Source organism: Sphaerodactylus townsendi, linkage group LG05 (genome assembly GCF_021028975.2).
Source record: "Sphaerodactylus townsendi isolate TG3544 linkage group LG05, MPM_Stown_v2.3, whole genome shotgun sequence".
Lineage (NCBI taxonomy): Eukaryota > Metazoa > Chordata > Lepidosauria > Squamata > Sphaerodactylidae > Sphaerodactylus > Sphaerodactylus townsendi.
In genome coordinates, this window is record NC_059429.1 from 38,965,780 (window position 1) to 38,992,189 (window position 26,410).

General features: G+C 40.7%; 1 protein-coding gene across 1 annotated transcript in view; it reads right to left on the reverse strand.

Annotated features, from left to right (window-relative positions):
- The window catches only part of LOC125432313 (hornerin-like), a 94,483-nt gene that overhangs the window by 27,459 nt on the left and 40,614 nt on the right, over positions 1-26,410 (reverse strand). The window contains exons 21-43 of the mRNA XM_048495733.1: positions 24,487-24,696; positions 22,207-22,239; positions 21,645-21,683; positions 20,817-20,855; positions 20,668-20,706; positions 20,519-20,557; positions 20,384-20,407; positions 18,546-18,584; positions 18,394-18,432; positions 16,994-17,035; positions 16,502-16,546; positions 16,317-16,352; positions 15,906-15,941; positions 13,752-13,808; positions 12,569-12,601; positions 10,719-10,760; positions 8,481-8,516; positions 8,200-8,241; positions 6,469-6,504; positions 5,415-5,453; positions 4,542-4,574; positions 2,828-2,854; positions 2,292-2,327 (exon numbers count right to left, since the gene is read on the reverse strand). Coding sequence (XP_048351690.1) covers positions 2,292-2,327; positions 2,828-2,854; positions 4,542-4,574; positions 5,415-5,453; positions 6,469-6,504; positions 8,200-8,241; positions 8,481-8,516; positions 10,719-10,760; positions 12,569-12,601; positions 13,752-13,808; positions 15,906-15,941; positions 16,317-16,352; positions 16,502-16,546; positions 16,994-17,035; positions 18,394-18,432; positions 18,546-18,584; positions 20,384-20,407; positions 20,519-20,557; positions 20,668-20,706; positions 20,817-20,855; positions 21,645-21,683; positions 22,207-22,239; positions 24,487-24,696 — 1,041 coding nt within the window. The remainder of the gene's footprint in view (positions 1-2,291; positions 2,328-2,827; positions 2,855-4,541; positions 4,575-5,414; positions 5,454-6,468; positions 6,505-8,199; positions 8,242-8,480; positions 8,517-10,718; positions 10,761-12,568; positions 12,602-13,751; positions 13,809-15,905; positions 15,942-16,316; positions 16,353-16,501; positions 16,547-16,993; positions 17,036-18,393; positions 18,433-18,545; positions 18,585-20,383; positions 20,408-20,518; positions 20,558-20,667; positions 20,707-20,816; positions 20,856-21,644; positions 21,684-22,206; positions 22,240-24,486; positions 24,697-26,410) is intronic.

Sequence of the window (26,410 nt, forward strand, 5' to 3'; positions counted from 1 at the left end):
TTCAAAGTTTTTAATGTGAGTATCTATATTATATTAAAGTGACTGAATCAAGCAGGACAGAATTCTCACACTTCTTATCCTGTTACCTTCTGCCCCTCTCTTCATTACAAAATCATTTTTATATTAAAAGAAACACAAGTGTGGAAGGTATATTATACTTTTCTCACCAACATCCCATGAGCTTCCTCTCTAGTATTTCATAACATTTAAAAAAATTATTTTAGATGTTAAGCCTGGCTACTTTATGATTCCCCTTTACCCCCACATTCTGCGTACAGAACATCAAACATCTAAGAGGAGAAAAAAATGAGTACAAGGGTCAATATACAACCAGATCCAGCAAGTATTTCATTAAGGAATACAAGGCCTAATTCTAAGACTGTCACTGAAATAGGATTGACAAATCAGATTGAAAAGATATGCTTCCTGGGAACATTGATACTTTGACTCATATAGCTATCATCAGTTATCCTATTTGTTTGAACTCTATTTTGAACTCATGCTTTTCCTGGTCAGGGAGAAAGTCAGTTTATTGCGCTTTCAAGTACCTCTTTGGTATCCCACAAAATGAAATTCCACATATCTAGATTCCAGCATATTTCCAAACCTGATGAAATGTATTTAAAATGTTCACTGCACTTTAGTACTGTATTGGTGACTTCAAGTCCTGTGGCATCTTGATGCCCCAAGAAATCAAGAGAGAGCCTTAGACCCCTCGCAGATTCTGCATACTTTGCCAATATGGTGCTACCCACACATTCTCCCCAGAATTTAAGTGGCCAGATGCAATTTTTGTTGATAGAGGTTGAACCACTGTTTGTTACATTCGTCTAGTTGCCCACAACTACATCTGGATTAGTGTCTAATGGCTCAATACAGATTAGGAGCTAATCCTGATTTGGGAGGCAGCACAGCATTTGCCCTGTCTGCTGGCACAAGGGGCACCTGTGCTAATGGAGTAGGCAAAGGTGCCAGTAGCCGGCTGCCCCTCGGCTCCATTGTGGTGAAAGCCAGAATTCTGGGCTGCTGCAAAGCTGCACTGGTGTCCCATTCAGACACTGGTGTGTGCATGTATGTGTGTGTGTGTGGGGGGGGTAAGCCTGGCATCCCCAGGGGTGAAGCTGACATTAGATAGCTCCCACCCTGGGTTTGCAGCTACTTGCACCACCATCTGGAGGGCATAAGGCTATTGAGCCCTATGAAGAGCTACGCAGGTCCAAACACTGGAATCCACGGAGTCATCCCATTTCCACCCTCTGCTTAGTGAAGGCTTCCAATTGGTGGATAATCTACAGCAACACTGGGAGCCCAAGCAGGACCTCCCCCTCTTATTTCTCCAGTGTGGGAAAAAAGTTTAGGGCATTTAAACCACGACACATGTAAACATGAAGCATGACCCCCCTTAATATTGTGATATATAAAACAACAAAATTTTGAATGCCATTTTTTTTTAAAAAAAGTAACAGTTGTGAATACGTTTCTGTACAAATATGGGTGAAACGGCACTCACAATCACTGCTGCAGAGAGAAAATGTGCTTGGGGGACATTTGGGAAATGTTGGGCTGTGAGAGAATCCGCCGACAGTATTTGCAAAATGGCAGGTGGCAAGAGTCACACTGTAATAGCGGCCAGAAACTCAACAGAAACAAAATTGAAATGAAGTAAGGAAGGTGGGAAAACAGATGAAAAAAATAAAGCATTTGGTGCTCGTGCTGTTCACTCAGGAGCAGGTTCAACCTGGGTTTGGGTAAAAGATCACTAGTTTAGCTATTTTTGAAAAACCTGGGTGGAAGGAAATATGATGGGCCAATTCCGTTTTGGGGAAGAGACCTTTGCGACTTCCCCCAAATGGGGTATTTTCCTTTCTCGGTCTGTTATATTTCTAGGGAGTCACCCTATGTTATATTGAGTAACCTAGGCAACCCAAAATGGTAGCCAAAAATTCACAAGCTAGTCTCACAAAATCTTATGAATAAATCAATGGATCTTTTTTTTTTTGCAAACTTGGAGGTTCTTATCAATTTGATGAAACATCTGCCCTAGTCATGAATACCTCTCATGGATTTTTGATCTGCATAAAAGGTGGGCCTGTTTGGCTGCAAGATTTATGATGGCAAATTATAAGCAGCGCTAAACAGGAAACTGAGGGAATACCTGCATGTGACCGCGAAGGGGGGCATTAATAATCTGTGATTCATTCATGGCTCTCCAAACCATAACACAGAGGATTGTTTGAACTGAGCCATGTTTTCAAAAGACATATTGGAATAAGTGTAGAAATAGTACTTACTTCTCTCCTATTTCTAGATTTGTAAGAAAAAGAGCCCTGTAAAAAATGGTAATCACATTCATTTTCAAGATGAGGAAGTTTATTTTGTTCCCTTCAATGCTGTTATCTCCTCACTGGAGGGTTTCAATGATCAAATCACCACAGAATAAATACAATTACTTACAAAAATCCTAACCAAGAAATAGAGGTGGCACCAACAGAGAATGTTGTGGATTATACTAACAAAAATGGTCAATGCAATTGTTTTCTTCCACAGTACAATGGAGTGCATTCTGCAGTAAAGATTCATGTGGAACTGGGTCTTGTGAAAGACTGTACCAGGAGTTGAGCTCCTAACCCACTGTAAAGGCCAAGGCTGATGTTCAATAGGTTCCATTCCAATATTGCTTGGATTCCAAATATGCCTTTGCCTTTTACTGCAAAAAATCACCACATGTCAGGGGAAACAGCTCTGTTCTATATGGCCCAAAAGCACAGATCAGGGCTGCATTAAATAATAAACAATAAATGCTATGTATTTAGAGAATATCAATTACCTGTGCACCAGGGCAAACACATTGTCCCTGTAGAAATATAAAACATTTAGTTATACCTCTGTTGTTAAAAGTCCCATGAAATGGAACATTTTCACACAATATTACAAATGTTGAGAAATGTGCTTGCACTCCTGCCAAAGCAGTACAGACAGAAACTTGAATTCCTATTCCCTTCTAGACAGTGGAGATAAGTTACCGCCACTGAAGTATGCTTTACATGTAATGCCAACTACCTTTTATTTGTAATGCTGATGTTCTGTTTATCTTACATTATATTATCTAAGTTGAAGGCCAGACCTCTTCCCTCTTTAGTCTCTTTAAATTTATAAAGAAAATGTTTAACAAAAGCAAGTTTTTAAAAAACATAATGTAGATTTCCATTTTAACTTGTAGTGTTAACTAAAAACAAATTTTCCAGTCTTGGGTGGTATGGCTTTTGTACTTGTAACAACTGCACAGTATAAAAAAGTGACTTGAGAACTGGTTTATACTACAATTCAACATGAGAAATTCAGCAACTGAAGATATTCCCAGCATGAGAAGCATGGGAAAACATTGGCATGCAGAAATTCATCAGGCCATACAGAGCACCAGTTGTACCTGAAAACAAGTCATAGCAAAGTACACATGACTTCTACCACATACATGATTGTATTGTTGGTCTTTGCAACAATCATGTGTGGCAAAGTTGCTATTTCCACAATGAAAATATTTGGGAATCTTCCAGTTTACTAAGAAGTAATTACTATAGATGCACATTAATAGCATTAATAGGTGTCCCAAAGTAAAGAATAATCTGAGAATCAACACTGGTTACATATATAATTATGTGAACTTTTTTTCTCAGTGGTTTGCAGACACATTGAAAATTGAGGCACATGTGTGAAATCTTAATCCACACCTGCACACATTACTCAGACTAACGACAGCATCATGCTGTACCTGATACAGAAGCGTATCGAGGGGAAATGGCGCCTGCGAGGCAACACCACCTCTGGGTGCCCCGCCCCCATGCTTAGGGGTGGGGCTTGGGGTGGGGCTCAGGGAGGGGGTGGGGCTTGGGGTGGGGACAGGGCTCAGAGCAAGCCCTGTGCCTGCCTCTCTGCAGAGCGAGCCCTGCGCCCGCCTTTCTGCAGACCAGCTTCTGCCATCCCCAGGGCCTGGGGAGGGCAAAAGCTGGCCTGCATGGAGGCCAGGGGGGCAGGGCTCGGTGGATTGTGGCTGGGGCTCATGCTGTTTGTTATGTGGGGGGGGGGGTGCTGGGCACATAACTGAAAGGCATGCGCCCAGGGACATGGATGACCCCATGTCCCTATAGGCCGTATGCCTCTGACCTGATCAGTTCAAAATGAAAGAGAAGTTATGTTTCCAATGCATCAGAAATACATTGATTTGGTAACCTTTAGCACCCCAAACAGACAAATCAAGAGGCATGAGGATGACCAAAATTAATTCAGAAAGTCAGCAGGATATAAGACCATGAGAAAGTTTTCATGGGCAACTAGATTTTAGCTTTTGACAGATGGGAACAGAAAATGAAAGGTCTGTCTTCTGCTTTAATGCTCAGTTAATAGAAACAGTAACAATGGCATATCATACCGTAAACAAAGTCCGCCTAGTAAACGTAATATGCCATCACCATGGGTTAGTAATGCACTGTGGACTACCTTTACCTTCTAAACATCAAGTCTTAATCAAAGGACTATTTGCCTACCTGTCTATAGGCAGATACCATAAATGATCCATCCTATTCAAAATAAAACAAAACAAAACAGAAAGTTGAAATCATTGTCTCAGAGTCTGGCTTATCAAACAAATAAATGAAATGATCATTCATTCATTCATTCAGTCAGTCAGTCAGTCAGTCAGTCAGTCTTGTCAAGGCTCCCATTTTACATATCAGTCCTTGAAGAACTTATTTTTTTTAATAAATCTATTCCACTAAGCTATAGGCCAGTGTGTTGATATAACATCTATCTAGCACTGCTGTCCTCTCCCGGCCTTGGGTTCAGGCGCCACACTTTTTGCAATACTGTTGTACTTTATTGTACTATATTAATGCTGCTTTGTTTTTATAGAATCTGTAAATTGTTTTAACTTCACTTAATTTATTTATTGTGTGTAATGTTGTTCCTGGCCTGTTGTGTGTAATGTTGTTTTTGGCCTGTTGTACACCGCCCAGAGCGGTTGGTAAAAACATAAAATATACCCTGCTGTTTAAGATATGGGAAGGGTCATGGGATTGTACCAAATTAAATCCCCCTCTTTCCCTTGATTATAATTAATGGATACTTTGACACTGACATTAAGATTCCTCACTTAAGAATAACAACAAATATGTGGCTATAACTAAAAGCAGTAGAATAATATCTTCTTTTTCTTTTCCATCTTTCCTCAAAAATACAGTGTTAAAAATTATGCGATCTGACATCACTGAGTTTGGGTTTCCCTGCTCCAATATGTTTCATTGGTTGTTGGTCACATCAGGGTAAAGACACCTGGATCATAATAAAAATGAGTATTGCAGGCAAATTTGTACTAAGAGCACATTATTTATGAATTTCATCAGCATTGTGAATGACCTTACCTGGTCATTGTTATTGCTTTCAGAAGTAGCCGTTTCAGTCTATAACAAAGCCATAATGCTAGTTATTTCCTTGCATGAAAAACAGGTTAAATCAATGATGGTATGTGAAAAAAGAAACTCTTATCAACTGTCCTCCAAAACAAAGAAACAAACTACTAGATGTTTAAGAGATTATTGCAATTTAAGAACTAAACTTCCACAAATTCAAGCAACAGGCACATGTTTTTTGTCCTTCAACAGGCTACTCTGAGATAAGAAGGTTAGACTTGGACTGTGGCTGATAAAGACCTCTTTGAAACAAGGCCCAATACATGCCCTTTGTCCTCTGTATCACAGGACCACATCTAGGACAATATTGGCATGTAACAGAAACTCCGGAGTCTGCAGGCCCAGCATCAGCATGCCCTAATGTAGGGCAGCTGCCAGGGCCCAAGGCTTCTTGGAGGACCCACTGCTGTCAACCTTCCCTCCTACTGACTTGCTAGTACTGTACCACCTCTGCTGCCAGGTGCACATACTTCATTGGTACTGCCAAGGAAAGGGTTGCAGGTAGTAGAGGCAGATGGGAGCATGGGAAGTGGGAGGTCTTTGCAGGCAGGGGAAGGAGATATGAGCAGGTGAGAGACAAGGGTGGGAGGAAATGAGGGTTAGGGCAGGGATTAGTGGAGGGGAGCAGAGTCCGGGGAACTCTCAATTTGGAGCATCCCAAAATCTTGAACCAGCTCTGACACTGCATTTTAAATTCAGCTCATTTTAGCCCTGTTACATACAGTATCAGTGCAATTGTCAGCAAAGTGCACCCTTGTAAGCCCATTCATTTCAGCTGGTTTAGAAAGCCATAGGCACTTTCACACATGATGAAAAATACTTTCAATATGATTGCAGGTGGGTTTTGCTGTTTCACACAGTAAAATTCAGGTGCAAAGTGTGTTGAAAGTGGATTAGTCAGCATGTGAGAAGGCACCCACATGACTCTGTTAAGCTGTAGCAAATAGCACAAACTATCAAGTTTAGTCAGGATCAGATGGAGGAAATTATTTCAGGCAATGCTTACTTTTTCACTCCGAGCCTTTCTGACTAGAGTACGGATCTGTAGAAAAACAAAGGAAGATAATTTTTAATTTGTTGCTTTGTTTAAGTCCAAGATGGATATATAACATCAAAGGACTCTTTGGCTAGTTTGTTTAGTGCTACAACATAGAACACTCCCAAAAAACAGCTGCACAAATGTAATAATTAATCTTAATTTGAATGAATTTTCCCCGTAATATCTGATCTCAACTTCTTGTAGGGCTATTATAAAAGGACATGGCTGATTGGTGGTTCCATCATGTGCCCAAGCATAAATGCTTATTATAGTGGTGAAAGCTGGGATGGGGGCAGGCAGAGGTGGAGAGGGGAAAATCAGGATCCTGCTTATACCATCCAGCCAGTTTTTACACATAGATTGGTAGAAATTTGAGAGAGGAATCATTAGAGCAATTTCTACAACCTCCTTGCACTGATTGTGAAATGATACAAAAAAAATGGTCCCAATGCAATCCCGATGTGAGTGTAATGCAGCAAGACCAGAAGCGTAGTTGGGCAGGAGTATGCCCGGGGTACACTCTGTGTTTTCCGCCCCCCGTGGCCCTGCCCCCACAGCCCCCACTTACCTGTTCCAGCTGGCAGAAAACAGCTTTCTGCTGACTGAAAACGGGCCAGGCTGGTGGGGCGGGGCCAGGCCTGTTGAGGCAAGGTGGGGCAAGGGGGCAGGGGTGGGGGATGATTTTTGCATGCCCCAGGTGCGTGCCCGGTGCAATGCCCCCTTCCCCTTTTAGCTCCGCCATTGAGCAAGACTGCCTCAGCCAGTTCAGACACTTGGACTGATAACCATAAAATGAAGCTGTATGAGTTCAGTGGAAAATTGAATCAAAGGAGAACCAGAACAGCACATACTATAATGGTGAAAAAACCCAACATATTTATATTAGCCACTGTCAAGTAGTTTAGCAATTACAAAGAAGTGATTCCAGTGTAATAGGCAAGGTGAGGTGGATGCCAACCAGACTGACAGTTGGCAACTCATGCATCCAACAAATCAGAAAATGCTGTCCTTAAATACCTCCAGGGATGGGGAAGGTGGTTTATAAAAACTCATCAGTATAAGAATCAGTTTGGATAAACACTCCCTTCTTCCAGTATTTTGAAGATACATCCTGTGTGGAAATTACATGTGCTCCTTTCCCAGGTACATTTTCTAAATTAAATTCCCTGTGTTATGTCACTACGGAGATGCTAAGTGACTTATTCACTATAAGGACAAGAAAAAAACCCCATGATGTTTGATAAACTATGAGGAAATTGCAATGCCAGGCAGAATCACAACTTTTGCTTATGATGGAGTAAGATCAGTGGTTCCCAACCTGGGGTACACGTACTCCCAGGGGTACATGCCAGAGCATTTGGATGTATGTGAAAAAAAAATTATGTGATGGCTTTGCTAATATGCAGGTACACTGTTAGGGAAATGGGTTGCCAAGGGGTATGTGAGTGAAAAAACCCTGGGAACCACTGAGTTATATAATCCACTCATGATCAAGCAGCTACCAAGTACACTGGAAGAAGATGGCCATCACAAGCAAAAAGCCATGTGGTCTGACTCTTTGCAGTAAAATGTCACCATAAGTTTGAGCATTTAAAAAAAATGTTAAAAAAAGTTTTAAAAGAACATGGTGGGACTCTAATGTCAGCAACGTCACAGCCACTCAGTGTCAAAAGTAAATAAAACAGACGTAGTGCTTACTTTTTTACTTCGCGTTTTTCGTACTAAAGCATGAGCTGCGGCCTGAGGGGGAAAAAGATTCCAATTATTTATTACACTCTCTCTTAAGTGCTTGAGAAGATGTAGAAAAGAGTAACCAAACTGACCAGGAGGCTAAAGCAACAGCTGCCCTATGAGGAGCAGTTAAAATGCTTAGGGCTGTTTAGCTGAGAAAAAAGGAAGACATGATAGAGGTCTATACAATTATGCATGGTGTGGAGAGAGTGGACTCTACTGAGACTATAGTGAGAGGTACCCCTTACTTGTTTAATCTTTGTGATGAAATCTTTAGATGTAGCCTGTAAACAGGAAAAAAGGATAAATCAACATTAACAGATACTAAGCCAATCATCCATGCTCGCTCTAAATTGAATGACACAGACTAGCTTGCTGTTGTCAGATTTTGGTGCTTCTGACACCAAGGCCGTTTCCGCACGGGCGGAATATGGCGGCCTGCGGATGGCAAAAACGCCGTCCCCAGGCCGCCATTCGCACAGGGGGCGCAGCTGCATCGCAGCCGCGCCGCCCTCACGCCGCCTGACCTGCGCAAAGCTGGCGTTTCCAGAGTGCGCTGGGAAGCGCACTTTCCTGGGAACGCCGGCTTGAAGCTGCTGCCGTGCGAACGGCAGCGGCTTCAAAGCACCTCCCCCCCACTCCCTCCCTGCATTATCTCATGTTGCCTGGCCTTTGCCAGTACGCCGCCAGGCTCTGTTCAACAGACGCCTGCCCTGGCGCACGCTGGAGCAGGCGCGCAGAGGCTGGGGTTATGTGTCCTCAGGCCTCGGCGATGTGCCGGAGGCCCGGGGACATGCCGGGTCGGCCGGGCGACGGCGCTCTGCAGCGCCATTGTCCCGGCTCTTTCTGGGACTGTCCATGTGGACGGTCCCAGCATCGCTGTGGTTGGCGCCGAATAAAGTGCTTTACCCAGCCAGCTCGCTCCGTGCGGAAACGGCCCAAGTGACATAAATGTAAAGTGGAGATTTGCTTCAGTCATTTTCAAAATATATTCAGAGCAGGGGACAGCAGACTTTAGGTTTCTGAAAGCTCTTAATCTTTTTGAAGAGCATGACAGCTGTGTTTATGTGCTAAGTGCCATCAAGTTGCCTTCAATTCTTGGCGACCCTATGAATCAATGACCTCCAAAATGTCCTATCATTAACAGCCTTGCTCAGCTCTTGTAACTGAGGGCAGTGGCTTTCTTTACTGAGGCCCCTTCCGCACACGCAAAATAATGCGGTTTCAAACCACTTTCACAACTGCTTGCAAGTGGATTTTGCTATTCCGCACAGCTTCAAAGAGCACTGAAAGCAGTTTGAAAGTGCATTATTCTGCGTGTGCGGAATGAGCCTGAGTCATTCCATCTCATATTCGGTTTTCCTCTCTTTTCCTGCTGCCTTCCACTTTTCATAGCATTATTGGCTTCTTTAGTGACTCTTGCTTTCTCATAATGCAGCCAAAGTCACCCCAAATGTAACTTGCCTTGCAGAAAGGGAAGTATACAGTTCCTCTGTTTTTCTTCCTGGTAGAGACAAATAGCAGCTTTGATGCAGGGGAAAGGGGAGTGCATTAATAGCTTACTCCTTTCCTGACCAAAGCAAGGATGCCTGTATGAGTGCATGGAGGAGGAGAAGGAAGAGAAGCAGATGGAAAAGTGTTGATGTTGTTTTCCCAAACAGAGAAAAGATGCATGTGTGCACGCATGACTCATATGAAACATGGAATGCTGTTTTACTGAAGAAATCTTAAAGGTCTTTTCATACTTTTTGTACTTGGGTTGAAAGTTGTTACGAATAGCATTGTTTGGTAGTATTTTCTTCCATCAGCCATAGGAAGTTCATAGAGAAGCTTATATAAACACTATATCATTATGAGCATGCTGAGGTGAAGGTGGGGAGGGTGCTTGAGCTTGATTGTATCCTCACAACAATCTTGTAAAGCAGGTAAAGTTGACTGTATGTGAATGGTCCAATATCACCCAGCCAGCTTCCATGATAGATTGAGGATTCAAATCTGAGTTTCCCAGATCCTAGTCTGACACCCTAACCACCAAAGCCCTTTTTTTTACAGTTTTACAGCTATCCGAAATATGGGAGTTGGATTGTGTGTGTGTGTGCAATTTCAGTGCTTGCCCTGGGTACCATTTTCTGTAGCTAAGAAGCCCTGAGTCCAGGAGTCACTATGCAGAGGAAGGCAACAGCAAATTACCTCTGTTAGGCTCATTCCACACAGCATCTTTATAACAAGTTGCAATCATTATAAATGAATTCGTTTTCCATTTATCAATAGGGAAAACGAGTTCATTTATAACTACTTCAACTCCTTATAAATATGCTATGCAGAAGGAGCCCCAGTCTTTTGCTCTCCATGGGGTTGCCATAAATCAGCTGTGACTTGTCAGCACTTTATACAGACACACACCTCCATGCTTTTTTTGGTACAACAATGATATCACAAGCATATTTGGGGGAAATCCTACATGTAGTAATAGAGAGAGTACTTACTGGAGTATCAATAGACCTTTTGCCTCTACAGTTTGCCGAGCTCTGTTAAAATAACACAAGTGGAATGAAACAAAATGAAATGAAAACAGATTTCCCCCCTACATTTTTACCTGGCCTTCATAATTAGAGATGCCCTAGTTGCCCACCACTACTCTGAGGATCAGTAGAAGAATTTTTTTTCATAAAGGCAACATTAACTGCATTATTATATCACTTCTGGAAAAAAAACCCCAGAAATGACATAAGGTAGTCCTAGGAATCACCAGTAACTCTATGGTTTTATCTGGAAATGCTGTAATAATGTAGCTAATGTTATGCCCTCCATGTCTTTATCCCTCCCATCTGTTCCCAGGCTTGTGCCCCACCAAGCAATATCCAGTCCAATAGCTGGGTGCTTGACAATGCCGCACCTTCATTTTGCAGTAGCAGGTGGGCTATTTGTTTATTTATAAATATTTATGGTCAAACTTATACAGTGTCCCTAGGAGGCTTACACAGGTTAAAAACATTAAAAAGCACAATGAAAACATAATAAATAAAATATAATCATTAAAACAACAATAAAATAGCATTAAAATAAGCTGAAGTGTGGATTCTAAGACATTGCACTGTTCTGAGCTACTTTTCCTCCACAAGATCTGCCTCCACATCTCCTGGAATTTCCCCACTTGGAATTAGCAATCCTAATTAATATTAAATATTATTGATTTAATTTAAAAACCATTCTAATTGCCAGAGTATTTCTGAGCACAGGCTTGTGAACCTATCACCAGTGAACCTTAGCCCAACCCTCATGTATGTGGAACAAGGGGAGGCTCTTGCAAGGCCATCTTAGGAAATAAAATAGGGCACAAGCTTCCTTGTTCTCCAGAACTCTTTAATAGGTGGAATGTTAAAAAAAATGAAATGCTACCTTACGTAAAAAGACACCCAGGTGATTCCTGCTCTGGGTTCAGAAATTCCTGAGTCTGGGAAGGGCAGGTTTGTGGAGGGGAGGGACTACAGTGGAGTGTAATTTCATAGAGTCTGTCCACCAGAGCAGCCATGTTCTCTCTGTATCCTAGAGGCCAGTCGTAATTCTGAGAGACTTCCTAGTCCCACCTGGAGGTTGATAACCACAGTTGAGATGAAAGCACAGAAGATTAAGAGGAAAGTTGTTACTTCCATCTCTGGCATGAGATCTGTAGCTCAGGAATCCTCACGGTTTCCACTGACAGCTGAGATTGCCAACCTCCTCCAGTTAGTGGCTGGAGAACCCCCACCATTACAACTGATCTCCAGGTGACAAACATCAGTTCACCTGGACAGAATGACCGCTTTGGAATGTGGACTGTATGGCATTACATCCCATTGAAGACCCTCCCCAAAGTCTGCTCTCTTCAGGTTCCATCCCCCAAATGTCCAGGTATTTCCCAACCCTGAGTTGGCATCCCTAAGTGGCAGTTAATTTAAGATGAGAATCACCTGCCAAAAGCTGAGCAATGTCCTTGCCCACTTTCCTGAAACATGTGGTGGGTTCTCCTGAGCCACTGAATATCCCTGACTTAAACCAACTTTAAAAAGCTACTCCACACTTTCCCATTTTAACAGTGTTGTCTACAAATCTAGAAAGGCATTTCTGGGTTCTATGAACGATCACAGTATAGCAGTCTTTGAAACAACCCAAGCCCATCAGGATATGAATTACTGAAGTCACCAGCTACCCCACATACATTAATTCGCCAAGTGTTGACACAAATGATCACAACAGATTTGGGAAACAGTCATTTTTGTCTGACTAAATGGGTCTATAATAAGTACGATTTCAACCTACAAGCTGCTTAGAATGCTACTTTAAAAATGTAACTTACCAGAGCCTTTTCACCGTAACTTTTGGCATCACCCTGGGAAAAACAAACATACAGAATTTTTGGAGGTTTGTTGTTTTGCATAACAGCACTGTGTGTGTGTGTTTTGTGTGTGTGTGTGTGTGTGTGTGTGTGTGTGTGTTTGTAGTATAGACGAAATGACTTAAATTCTTGGTCATTCACACATCTCAAGAAGCCACCAGTACTATAGTTTGGTACAGGGACCAAGGACCACAGAAAAATTTTGGACTGCTTTCCAAACTATTTTTAATTAAGAGTCTTTAGGAAAAAATTTACAGCTTAAACCAGTTTAAAACTGATACAAGTGTAGACAGATATAAGGGTTTCATTCATCTGAAAAATCTAGGTTTTTATATACAAATTATATACATGTGAAATAACTATATGTAACTTGTGAAAAGGATTCTTGTCTATTGTCAAAGATCTTATCTCCCTCCTTCCATCTGTCTACTGAATTCTATCAGGAAAACATATACATGCAACATCTTTACCTTTTCTGAGTTTACAACCACATTACACTAATGTAATGATGATTGAGCCTTATAAACTTTGAGCATTCTGATTTAGTTGTGTTGCACTGGACAGAATATATGAAAGGACTATGAAGGAGAAGTATTGTAATAAGTAATCTTATTCAAATTATTGATGTAGAAGTGTTTGATGCAAGTCAAGATTAGGCAGGGGAAGGAGAAAAACTAAATGTTAATAGAGAAAGTATGACGTGGATCCAGTGATGCCTTAAAAAAAAGGAAAACGAATCTAGTACAGTTCTCCTTGCATAAGCAATGGCACAAGGACTGCAGCAACAGATAGCGTTTCAATATCATTTTTAATGAAATAATGATGCACATATGGAGCAAGGAAGTGTACCATAGATGGTTTGCATGCTTTTGAAACTGTATGGGAAGAAATACCTTTTGCTGTGCCTTGAGCACACAGAAAAGAAAGCAGGGGTACAATCACTTTTACAGAGCAAAAGCAGATAAAGAGTAGCAAATTGAGCAATTCGAGGTCCACTTGTGCATGGACTATTGCACATATGGAAATCTTCCATGAGATCCAACCCATATCTCAGAAATAAATGGAAGGTTAATATCTGGTCAGGAGTAGTGTATAACATACTCAGGACAATGTTTAAAAAATGGGTTACAGAAAGATCACTTACAACATCGCAGTCATTACTGTTGTAGCGTCCTCGTCCTCCGTAAGTCTGAGAACCCTGCTAAGAAATGAAAACACACACACACACACAGAATCCAGTTATGTTGGAATATAATGTAGACTACAAGCAACTGTCACACAAAGTGAAAGCTAAGACAAGTTCAGAAGAGTGATGCCTTATTGAGGTGGAGAGTGAATGATCATTTCTCAGAACTAAAAGTCTAATATTAGTGCCATTTGTTTATCTTCGTGTATGTGTGTGTGTGTTGACACAGCATTTCTTTTAACACTCTGTTGCCTCTCATCAAAATAGTAGAGCACTTCTACATCTACACGAGCCCTGATCTCTGTATCACACCATCTTTTGTTTTGAGCCTCAGAGTCTTAATGCACCATGGCGTTTGGTATATAACCTCAGGCAATGTGTGCAACAGGATGTGATGGGGGGAAAGTGGTAGACCTCTGAACTGACTGAATAGAGTGTCCCATTTTACAGTGCAGGAAGAGAGCCCCAATCTTAAATGTTTCTTTATTTTTTAAAAACATCTTCATGTAAGTGGGAAATTGTCAGGGTTAGACAAGGGATTCCAGGCTGCTGGACTTTCTCCTTAGTTATTTTCACAGGCGTCTTGGACTATTCTCTGCAGTGGTATAATGTACAATTCAGGTATTGTCTGTTCTCTTCATAGGAGTGTGATGCTTTGTATTTGCCCCTGGTTGAAGCTGAACTTGAGGCCATGCTTATGTGTGAGGCACAGGGAAAAGACTACTCATTAGAATAGATGTTGGTTTAAACTGACCTCTCTTTGTAACATTCACTGCCCCAGCCTTCCTATTGTTTGCATCCTTTAATAATACAACTCATGCCTCTAATGAAGTGAGCCCTGACTTACGAAAACTTATTCCGAAATAAATTTTGTTGGTCTCTAAAATGTTGCTGAATTCCTGTATTATGGATATAGGTAGTTTGGGGAAAACTCTCAATTCCTTCTGTGGTGCAGAGAGGCAGAAGTAATTCGATCCTTTCTGCTCTTTCAGAGTCATAGGAGCCTGGATTATAGGGATGATACAATCTGACTAGACAGGCTAAAGTCTATCTAGAAACACTGAAGGTTTCTGCAGATGCATAGGTATGCACTGCTGAGCAGGTTCATATATGTATGTATGTGTATTTATCTGTTGGTCACTGTATTACTCCAAATAGAATGGCTGATAAGTGAATGGAGGAATGGTTCCCATTGAGAAAGTAGTGCATTGGGTAGGGTGTGAACAGATATGATACCTGTGGTATTTGATCTGGTGGTAGTTCATTCATCTAATTGCTTGTTCGTGTTATCACCATGTGATGGACATCTGTGGATGAACCACCCCATGATGATTTGTTTAGATCAGTTTTCATTATTAAAATGCAACCTGCATTCTTCTGACAGCATGCAGCAGACAGAGGAGGGCAGTATTGGCTAAAATTTCAGAGCACTCAAACAGAGTGGCTAATGGAGTGAAACTAAAAATTGCCTTGAATTGTTTATGAACAAAAATGAAAATTTCAAAAAAACTATTTAAAATTTTTCAAATGCTACAGTGATGCAATAAAATGACACCAAAGAGGACATTCAGGGATGGCGCAGAGGTGTGGAAAACATAGTAAATAGATTGCTCAGCAAGTGAAGACATTTTGAAAATGTTTCAGGCTAAAGAATCATGCTGTACTCTTTTGCAGCTTGCAGACATATTAACAAGGCTTCCACAGGAGAAATATCTTGTGCTCTCCAAAAGGAAAAATAACAATATAAATAAAAACTAATTATGCAAATATTTGGAGAAGCCATAGCTTAGCACAGTGACAGACATATCATTTGAGGCACTGTTTCAGCACTGAGAATTATGTAAATAGAATAGATTATACCATTGCTCCCAAATTCATTGGATTATCAAAAAGGAAAAGTAACAAGATAAAGAAATACTGCATTTACTTGGAAGGAAAATGACCCTGAATATTAGACAACCTCCTAACAAGTATTTTGCATACACACAAATTTACTGGACATAACTATGCAAATGTAAGATGACACCAATGTGGGGTGGGGCAGGGTGGGGGATTGATGGCATATCCAGGAGAAGAACGGAGGTTTGCATTTGAGTAAATGCTGTAATTTACCTGGTTGCTACCAAACTGTTGCTGGGAAGATCCACCCTGAAAGAGGAACAATCAGAAAACTATCACCTAATTATGCCAACACTTGGAGCAGCCATAGCTCAGCACAGTGACAGATATATCATTTGAGGCACTGTTTCAGCACTGAGAATTATATAAATAGAATAGATTATACCATTGCTCCCAAATTCATTGGGTTATCAAAAAGGAAAAGTAACAAGATAAAGAAATACTGCATTTACTTGAAAAAAATGACCCTGAATATTAGACAATCTCCTTAAAAGTATTTTGCACAAATTTACTGGACATAACTATGCAAATGTAAAATGACACCAGTGTGGGGTGGGGTGGGGTGTTGATGGCATATCTGGGAGAAGAACTGAGGTTTGCATTTGAGTAAATGCTGTAATTTACCTGGTTGCTACCAAACCGTTGCTGGGAAGATCCACCCTGAAAGAGGAACAATCAGAAAATCATCACCTAATTATGCAAACACTTGGAGCAGCCATAGCTCAGCACAGTGACAGAAAATCACATGAAGCTTCTGACCCTCTATTTCAACATTGAAAAATGAGAAAAGAGAAGATAAGAAATTATACCTGTGGGCAGTTGCTACTGCTATATCCTGTACCAGAATAACTGCTCTGGAAGGGAAAATACATTTTAGTTGAAATACTGTACATATAATATATTATAAATGCACACTTCTTTGAATGTAGCTTCAGGAGGAACATAAGAACGGATTTAGGATGCAAATTTAGTTCTACGTCTATTCTCTGAGTAGTTTAATGAATTGATTAAAAGAACACTGGACAATTCCTTCCACATACCACCCATGTTTAAAAACCAGGCTTACAAGGTGCACTGAGAGAAGTGAAATTAAACTTATTCATAAAAGCAAAATCTATTTGATTCTCTGTCATTAGCTGAATGTAACATGTCATACAGAAAATAACATGAATCCAGCCTTGTACTAGATTCAGATAACCTACTGATTACCTTCTATTCACATATGCCCAAACCCCACATGAACGTTCCCACCAGCAAGCAATTTTTATCCAAATGTCTCAAACTATGTGAAAGAGACATACCCCATCACAAGGATTGCGGTTTCCTTGAGAACTGGAACTGCCCTGCAGAAAATTAGGGGAAAATATCCATTAAAATTGTAAGGAATTTTATGAATCAACAGAAACTCAACCTAGTAAATAATCATATATGTACAAGTGAATTCCGTAGGTTAGAGTACTGGTAACACAGTCCTTCCTGTGTGCATGTCACCATCTTGCCTTTTGAGGCATGGGTACACTGAAAAACACCAATTGGCCAAAAACTACAATGAGAATAAATTGTATAATCAACCTGTTAAAACTCCAGGAAGTAGATGGCACAATTTTGTAGATGCCTACAAAAATGGCACACAATTCCTTATTGTTGAGGTATGTGACCTTATGGTTATGTAATACCCGCTTCCCATATAACCAATCATTTTTGATCATTTGGAAATGGATCCTATAATTGTACAAGCAGATAGTTTCCTTCTTCTTCCCACAGAACCTCACTGTACTCATGCAAAGTTTGCCAGAGAAGCAAAATCTGGTGGCATTTTAAAGACCAGTGCAATTATCTTTGGTCAGTGTTCATGAGCCCACAGCTCACTCGATCAGATGAATGTAAGGAATGGTGGTGAGCTCTGACTCACAAAAGCTTGTTGTCTTCAAGGAGAACTCCTGCTTTACTATTAGATGAATCACATTATCCATCTAACGTGCAACTAAATGAGAATCATAACTAGATACCTCTTCTCTTTAACCATTGATTAATAGTTGCTTTGGTAGAGAGAATTGGAACTGGATTGGGACTACAGTGCTGGGGGGCGGGGGTGTTAACCATTTTTCCATGTGCCATTTTCTCAGTGTAAATTGCCCACCATTTCTACTTCCCTGGTAGGGGAAACATATGGGACATATTTGGTCTAGAGAGGAGCCAGCAACAAAAGCCAGCATCGTTGCATACAACTGGTAGAATTGGCTTTAAAAAAAATAATTAAATCCTGTCTCAATTATGGCTTTCTGACGTTTGTGGAGTACTGAGGATACATGAAACTGGAAGCTGGGCAGGAATGCACCAGCATCAGGTGTATGAGGAGTCACCTAATGGCCTAAGAAGGTATAAACAACATAAACTCTGCTTGCGCAGACTGGCACAAGTTTCTGTACAGCTGCAAAGCATACGGTATAAACTGGCTCCTTGCTCTTGATATAAAGCCACAATATCAATGGGAAAGATGAAGAGCAAATGTAACTGCTGGTTTTTCATAACCTTGTTGGGATGATGATCTGCCCTGCAAAGGAAACACTGAACAACAAGGATTTGTTTGTTTTTTACAGGGGGGGGGGACCTTTTAAAATGGCAAATATATGCAGTACATGACGGTGCAATTGGCAGAGGGAAAACAGGATGAAACACATCAGATGATAAATAGTTTTACCTGGTTACTTCCATAACCCTGCTGGGACGGTGGTCTACTCTGGAAGGCAAAAATATTTTATTTCATCAGAACATTCAGGAATGACAATTTAAACAGCAGTTTTTGAAGGACAACTGCAACAGGATGAGATTTAGAGAGGGATCTGTATTTACCTGGTTGCTTCCATAGCCTTGCTGCCCTGATGATCCACCCTGGAAAATAAACCAAAGTACGACATGTTTACCCCACTGTTCTGTCTCAAGGGCACCCAAGAACAGTTAATAAAACTTAAAGCAGCTTAACAAAGTAACAAAACAACAAAATTACAAAAAAGAATGGCAAGCTAACTTGGTAATTAGAATATTAAAAATAGCTAGAATAGTCAGTGCCACAATACCATTATCATAAAAGCTATCATTTAAAAAATACAAAAACTGATGTCAAACAACTTGTCAGCTATAAAACTCCCTTCATAGTACAAAGCAGCAAAATGAGAGATAAAAGCAGAGAAACCAATGGTCAATACACCAATTCAAATTACAGCAGAGTTCCATTTACATTAAAACCCATCAAGAATAACACAATTTTTATCAATTTCCAGAAGGGCAACAACAAAGAAACTGAACAAGCTTTCTGCAACAATTCATTCCATGGTCTGGAGGCCATCAGAAAATGTTCTGCCCCTCAAGCTGACGACTTCACTTAGTACTAGCATGCAAAGCATGGCAGCAGTAGATTCCTTTAAATCATATACAGGTTGGGCAAAAGTAGTCCCTTAAACACCCTAGTGTCAGGCTGATCAGGGCTTTCAAGTTTGATACTTGTTTGAACTGGACCTGGAAAGAAATTGGCATAGTGCAATTGCTGTAACTCTGGCTGAATCCCCACTGAGCAACTAAATCCAGATACAACCAGGTTTCAAAAGAAACTTCACCTTTTCATCGCGGTTTCACCCTCCCCACTGCAGTGTGTATGTGAGGAGGACATCGATGGCTATCACACTTTCAAACAGTGCAGCAATCCCCACGATTGCGCGATTGAACGCACAATCTGCTAAGCGGCTTTCTCTTCCTTGTCCTGATTGGCTGTCGCGCTGTGTTGGGGCGGGAATTTTTTAAAAACTTTTTTTTCGCAGCTACATCACCACGCGCATGCGTAGATAGGACGGTAGCTGTTTTCCACACTAAGCTATGTTTATGCATGGCTTTGGTACTCTTAACCACGCAGCTGCACTGGCACAAAAGTATAATTCTGGTTTACAGTTGGAACAGAAATCACTTTCCACGCAGCCATGTTTCAACATAGCCTCCGCTGGCGCGAAACACAAAAAAAGGGCTGTGCATGCTTCACGCTGACCTCTGATTGGCTGGAAGGCTCCATGGCACTCCCTACAGTAGGAAATTAAATCTAGATTCAACTCCTGATCCTCCCCACCAATCTGGATTCGGATTTTTTAAAGGGGTAAACTTCCATGCAGGTTCTTAAAAAACACGTGATAAGGGGGAGCGGGAGCGCCAGAACCGGGATGAATCTGTGTTCGCCGATCAGGCAGTGGGGAGTTCTTCCTGGAACCTGGATATTTCACTTGAGTATCACACGATTAATTGACCGTGAGGATTCGACCTCTGAGAAGATATATTCACCCAATCCACAAATGTCCTGCCCGTTTTGAATTATATGAAGTTTCCAAACCGTTTCTAACACATCTGCACATTATGTGCGATATGTAACTGTGGTCGGATCCACTTTCTTCAGGAGAGGCCATCATGGGCAAACTGACCTAAGCTGGAAAAAAAGCACCACAGGAAACTTCTTCCACTTTTTTTTCAAGCAGAGAAGCTGGTCCCAGTAGTATCCTGACCATTCATGGGGAACACAACCCCCTTCATAAACTTAATTCTGGATCAGCTCCTTCTTGTTGGAATTAAGCCTCAGTTTTCCAGAGCCGTTCAAAATGATGAGCAAAGCAACAAGACTGCAGTAGGATGACTTATAGAAAGATCTGCTTTACCTGGTTACTTCCATAACTTCCTCCCTGAAATGCAAATTAAAAATATTTTTAACCTGAACATTTAAAAATGTCAAGCCAAGCAGCAGTTTTAGAAGGTCTATAACAGGAGGAGACTTGTGGAAAGATCTGCTTTACCTGGCCGGCTCCATAACTTGGCTGGTACGGTGATCCACTCTGTGAGGGAAAACATTATTTTCTTCAAATTGGAACCTTTCAAAATGGAAATGCAAGCAACAGCCATAATAAAAGAAAATGAGATATAGGCACTTGAAAAGCAACTGTACCTGACTGCTTCCATAATTTTGTTGGGATGATGAGCCACCCTAGAAAGCAAATGATACAAATAATTGATTATATTCCAAATCATTTTGGCTAGCTAAGAAGCCTTTTTTGATTATCTGCAATAATAAACATTTAGACACATTTCCTTTACCGGCCTGCCTCCATAACTTTGTTGAGATGTTGATCCACCCTACAAAGGAAATAAGGGGAAAAAGCTTTCTTATGAACCTTTAAAAATAGCATTGTGCTACTTAGAATAGAACTGATCAAGATACACGCCCAATCTCTTCAGCTTGCATTTTTTTTAACACAAAGAGAGGACAACTAGGATCATGCTCACTGACTTTCACAGTGGTGGGATTCAAATAATTTAACAACTGGTTGTTTATAAGCACCATTTTAACAACTAGTTCTGCCGAAGTGGTGCGAACCTGCTGGTCCCACCATTGCCTCTATACATTCTGTATAGTGGTCCCACCATTGCCTCTATACATTCTGTAGAGCATAGGTGTCAAACTCAGGCCCTCCAGATGTTCATGGCCTACAATTCCCAGCAGCCCCTGCTAGCATGGGCTGATGGGAATCGTAGTCCATGAACACCTGGAGGGCCTGAGTTTGACACCTATGCTGTAGAGAATATGAAACAACTGAATGTTAACAAGCTGTTTCATGCAACTGGGTTCCTTGCAAAAAGCAGGGTCAGTAACTGGATGTTTTGATCCTATGTACATTCCTAGCTTCAGCTAACTGAAGATAAGTCCAGTGGGGACAATCCTGCTGCTGCCTCCACATGTTCAATGAACACAATTTGAAGATGGGGGCGAGGCAATGGGAATTTGTCAGGATGTTTCTCACATAAGGCAAACAACAACCAGCAAAGTAGGCTTATTATGCACCAGAACTTATATGAATAGTAAGCAAAACAGTAGTTCTAGAAATGCAATATGCTGAAATGCAAAGAGAGAAAGGGCACCTTTACCTGGCTACTTCCATAATTTTGTTGTGATGATCCACCCTGCTGGGAAATGAATAAGAAGCAGAATTTTAATTGAAAACATAAAATATATTTAATCCAACATATTTAAAATAACAGGTGTACCTCCCAGCAAACGGAAATTGTTTTTAGAGATAGAGAAACAGGAATATCTAGCTTGAGCACTAGACAGCACCATTTTGCATAAGAAGAGGCTGAATCCAGAAACATGATTCATGGACAAAAGCATGAGTCCATGCATGAGTTGTCAATTCTATCATACAATTCCAATTATTGAGTTGGATCCTGTAAACAGCAAAATTTATCGTCAATTGTGGATCCCTCCCACCCCCGATCACAGCAGTCATTTCTGACTCTGGGGAGTTTATTCCAAGAGTCACAGGACTGATGTGGTCTAATAGCCATATGGGTTGCGACATTACAGTGAGGAAGAGGATGAAACCACCTTTTTTGCATTTTCCATCAGAGAAGTTTCATTAATTGCAGGATTCAACCCATAAGAGATGCCCAAGAATTTCGCAAAAGGGTCTAAAAACCCAAAACTTACCTGATTGCAAGGATTGCTATCATATGTATACCCCTGAGGAAAAAAATAATCAATTATTATTTTCTTTGAAACGGAGCAACATACCTTGATATTGGGGGGAGGGGTTATTTCATAATTTGTTGGTGAAGAAGAGGTGGCGTCAATTAGTTTAATTGCTACTACCTGGAGATTAGTTAGTCTGAGAAACAGTATTTCCTAGTGAAGGACATAAGATTTAGTAAACAGGTAGAAATCATTAACTTTTCATTCTATAAATAAGATGTGGATTTCTTAACCAGCAAAAAAATGGGACGCAGGCAACTGATCATTACTTTGACAAGTGGAACACAGAAATGTACTCCAGAGAGACAACACAGTGGATCAGAACTGTGCTCTAAAAAGGACAATAGGAGCCATACTGAAAAAAAGTTAAGATCTGACAGTGGGTTGTAAGATGTTAGACTTCATGTAGGTTGGTTGTGGTGGGTTTTCTGGGCTGTGTGGCCGTGTGTAACAGACTTCCCTCTGTGATACACCTCTGAAGATGCCAGCCACAGATGCAGGCGAAACATTAGGAACAAGATCAACCAGACCACCGCCACACAGCCCGGAAAATCCACCACAACCAATTGAGTCTGGCCATGAAAGCCTTTGACAATACATTCATGTAGGTTGTTTCCATATGGGAGCAGGCTTGCATGGCTTCACTGTGGCAGTTTCCCTGCCCCAGTCACCCAAAAAAAGACATCTCTGGGCCAGTACAGCTTTTTCCATTTTTTAAAATCATTAATTTCCTATCATTATATCAGCATACCATTGCAACATTAAATGTAACAGGTTTTGTGAATTACGATCCTTCCTTCCTTCCTTCCTTCCTTCCTTCCTTCCTTCCTTCCTTCCTTCCTTCGTTTGCTTGCTTGCTGCTCTAACCTCTTTCATTATGGAGAAATGCTTTTCCCTTCATTTCTCAACAACAGAAGATCCAGAGACTTCCTGTTATTTTTTTAATGAAAGATGGGAATTCATAGAACCTGTTATATGTATGGCTGTAACTATATATGGTTATATCAATCTAATATGAAATTGATAATTTTTTTTAAAAAAATACAAAAACTGTATGCTGGGGAAAATGGCTATACCAGAGTGTGAGGAAAAATGACTGCCACACCAGCAATACTGATATCGTTCCCAAAATATGGCAGCAAAAGCAGGTATGAGAAACTTCAGAGAAAAGCTGGGGAAATTTAGCAGGCTTGGAGAAATAGTATGGTACAGTGGTTCAGAGTGGCAGACTCTAACCTGGAGGACCAGGTTTGAATCCCTACTTGTCTACATGAAGCCTGCTGGGTGATTTTGCACCAGTGACAGTTCTCTCAGAACTTCCTCAGTCCCTCCTACCTTACAATGTTCCTATTATGAGAAGTGGAAGGGATCATTGTAAGGTAGAAAAATGGGACACAAACACCTACTTTTCTTCTTCACTACAGTACCACAATACTATGGGAATGGAGATACTTCCCAATAGCGCAAAACTTGGGGCACATAATTTGTGTAGAGAAAAATTTAGGTTTTGAGGCGGTAAGAAAGGAGTTAGTCTTGCAGGAGTGTGAATTAAACATCTGAGGAGAGATCAAATCTTTAGGCTAAGTTTCCTTGTTGAGGAAATTGAGAGCTTAGAAGAGTTACAGTTGGCTGGCAGGGTATGTAGCTTATTTGCAACAGAGTACTGTTGTACTATGGCATAAATGTAACTATGCTATAAATCTGCCTGTCAGATTTCCTGATGCTTATACTATACAAAAACTGCTATATGCATTTTCTGAAATAAACTTTACTCTTCTTCACTTTAAAAATTAAACCATTTCATGTCAGTTTCACTTCAGTTAACAATTCAGGTATAGGTGGGTTTATACTAAGACGCAGATACTTCGAACCTCTTTTTCCTCTTTTCAGATTTCCATTGAGAAGCCTGGTACAGTGGGATTGGCAGGAAATTGTATTGTGACATGAGATAAAATTTCTATGAGGGTGATGGATAACCCCCAGGTACTGTTACAGTATCAGGTACTATTATTCATGCAAAAAGCATTGCAGTAATATGAATTCTGAAACATTCCACACACTGAAATAATCAGAACAGATACTGGTATTGGTATGATAATAGAATTTTTTAACCTACATACATTATAAAAAAATTAACTCTCTTCACAACTATGGAATATGGCACAATTTTAGTAATTTTTTTCTGTTAATGATAGATTGCACTTTTTCTCAGAAACTGTTTGCAAAGATGTTATTCACCTGTCCGCAAGGCTTGCCACTGCCATACTTTGAGGATCCACTATTGCCACCATAGTTTGAAGATCCACTGCTGCCACCATAGTTTGAGGATCCACTGCTGCCACCATAGTTTGAGGATCCAGTGCTGCCGCCATAATTTGAAGATCCGCTGCTGCCACCATAATTTGCGGTTCCACGGCCACCACCAATTGAATTAGAGGATCCGCCCTGCTGAAAAATGTAAAATACAGCTCAATCAGCAGTTTTTCTATCAAAATGAACAGTTTTCAAGGATGGGGGGGGGGGATCATCTGTAAATATTGGCTGAAAAAGGATAGTTAAGCATAATAATAAAGGGTCCTTCTCATTAGTGTATTTAGTCTTCACGTAGGTTACTCTTCCCATCTGCCCCAAGAATGGTATGTTATGTTAAATGAGCTGCTGGTTCATTCATTTCCACCAAACAAGGATGTTTGTAAGTTCAATATTCCTTTCTCCGTCAATGGAGGAAGGGATCCTCTCTGTGGATAGTTTGCATCTTGCTGTGTAGTTTGTGGAACAGGAACTGTTGTAAATAATACTTCTTTCCAAAAGGAGCATCAGAAGACACACATATGAACACATGGCCACATCTCTTGTATAGCCGTACAAAGCAGAAGATTATGGGCTGCTGCATATGTTTCTTCAAACGAGGGCAGGAGAGATACAAAGCCTCTGGTAGTGAGCCATGACACTGGCAGAGAATGGTGGGTGTAATGACTCCTAAACTATATAGTTTTAAGCTCTAATCCACCTGCTTATAGCAAACTTGGTTGCTTTCTGATCTTAATGGGGAGGAGTGAACCAATCAGATGTTTCCATGTCTGAACTTAGAATGTAGATTTTAAGGCTCTTTTAAAATCCAGTCTAACCTGTTCCTTCCTAAGAGGGCAGCTCATCTTTGGGGAAAAGTGGGCAATACCAGTTCTTGATTCCTATGGAAGGCTGACTGTACTAAGTGTAAGCTTTGAATCAGTCTTAAGTATCATTCTGCTTTGCTGGAAAATGCATAATTCCTTCTGAATGGGTAGTGCCCTGGTTCCAATTCTCTGCAAACGTAATGGCCTCTGGAATGGTAATTTTGAGAAACAAAGGTTCATAAAGGAAAAGTGATTAGGGGTATTGACTGCTGTTTTATTGTGCATTACACTTGTCTAGATTAGACTACTGCGATGCACTTTATGTGGGGTTGCCCTTGAAGACTATCCTGAAACTACAGTTGGTATAGAATGCTGTGGCCACAGTATTGACTGGAGTGGATCACAAGGTTCATATCACTCCAGTATTATTCCATCCACATTAGCTTCCAATTTACTTCTGGGCTCAATTCAAGGTGCTTTAAAGCCCTGCACCTGTACATACCTTAAGGACTGCCTTCTCCTGTTTGAACCTATCCATATATTCTGGTCATCTTTGGAGGCCCTGCTCCAACTGCCTCATGATCTAATGCTAGATATGTCACAACCTGTGAAAGGGTCTTCTTAATTCTGGCAACAAAACTGCAGAACTCCTTCCCCAGGAATATTGTCTCTCTTTATTGGAAAGGGGTTTTTTGTTTCATCTGGCATATCCCCAATAACGGTTACTAGCCCTCTTTCTGATGTGTTTATTTCTGTGCATTTAATAGATTTATTTTAAAATTTGAAATGTATTTTTAATTGCTCAAATATTTTAATCTTTTTATGCTCACTGACTTGTAAAACCTAACTAGTGGAAAGGTGGCATAAAATGTTTTAAACAAACAAACAAGTCCACTGAAGTCAAAGAACTTAAAAGGGTGTGACTGCTTAGATTTTCACTGTTGGTCTGATCTTGTGTAAATAAAAAACAAAATCTATGTAATGTTATACAATGGAGTAATTTATTCTCTTGTCACTGAATAAACGAAAGAAAACTAGTCTCTTCT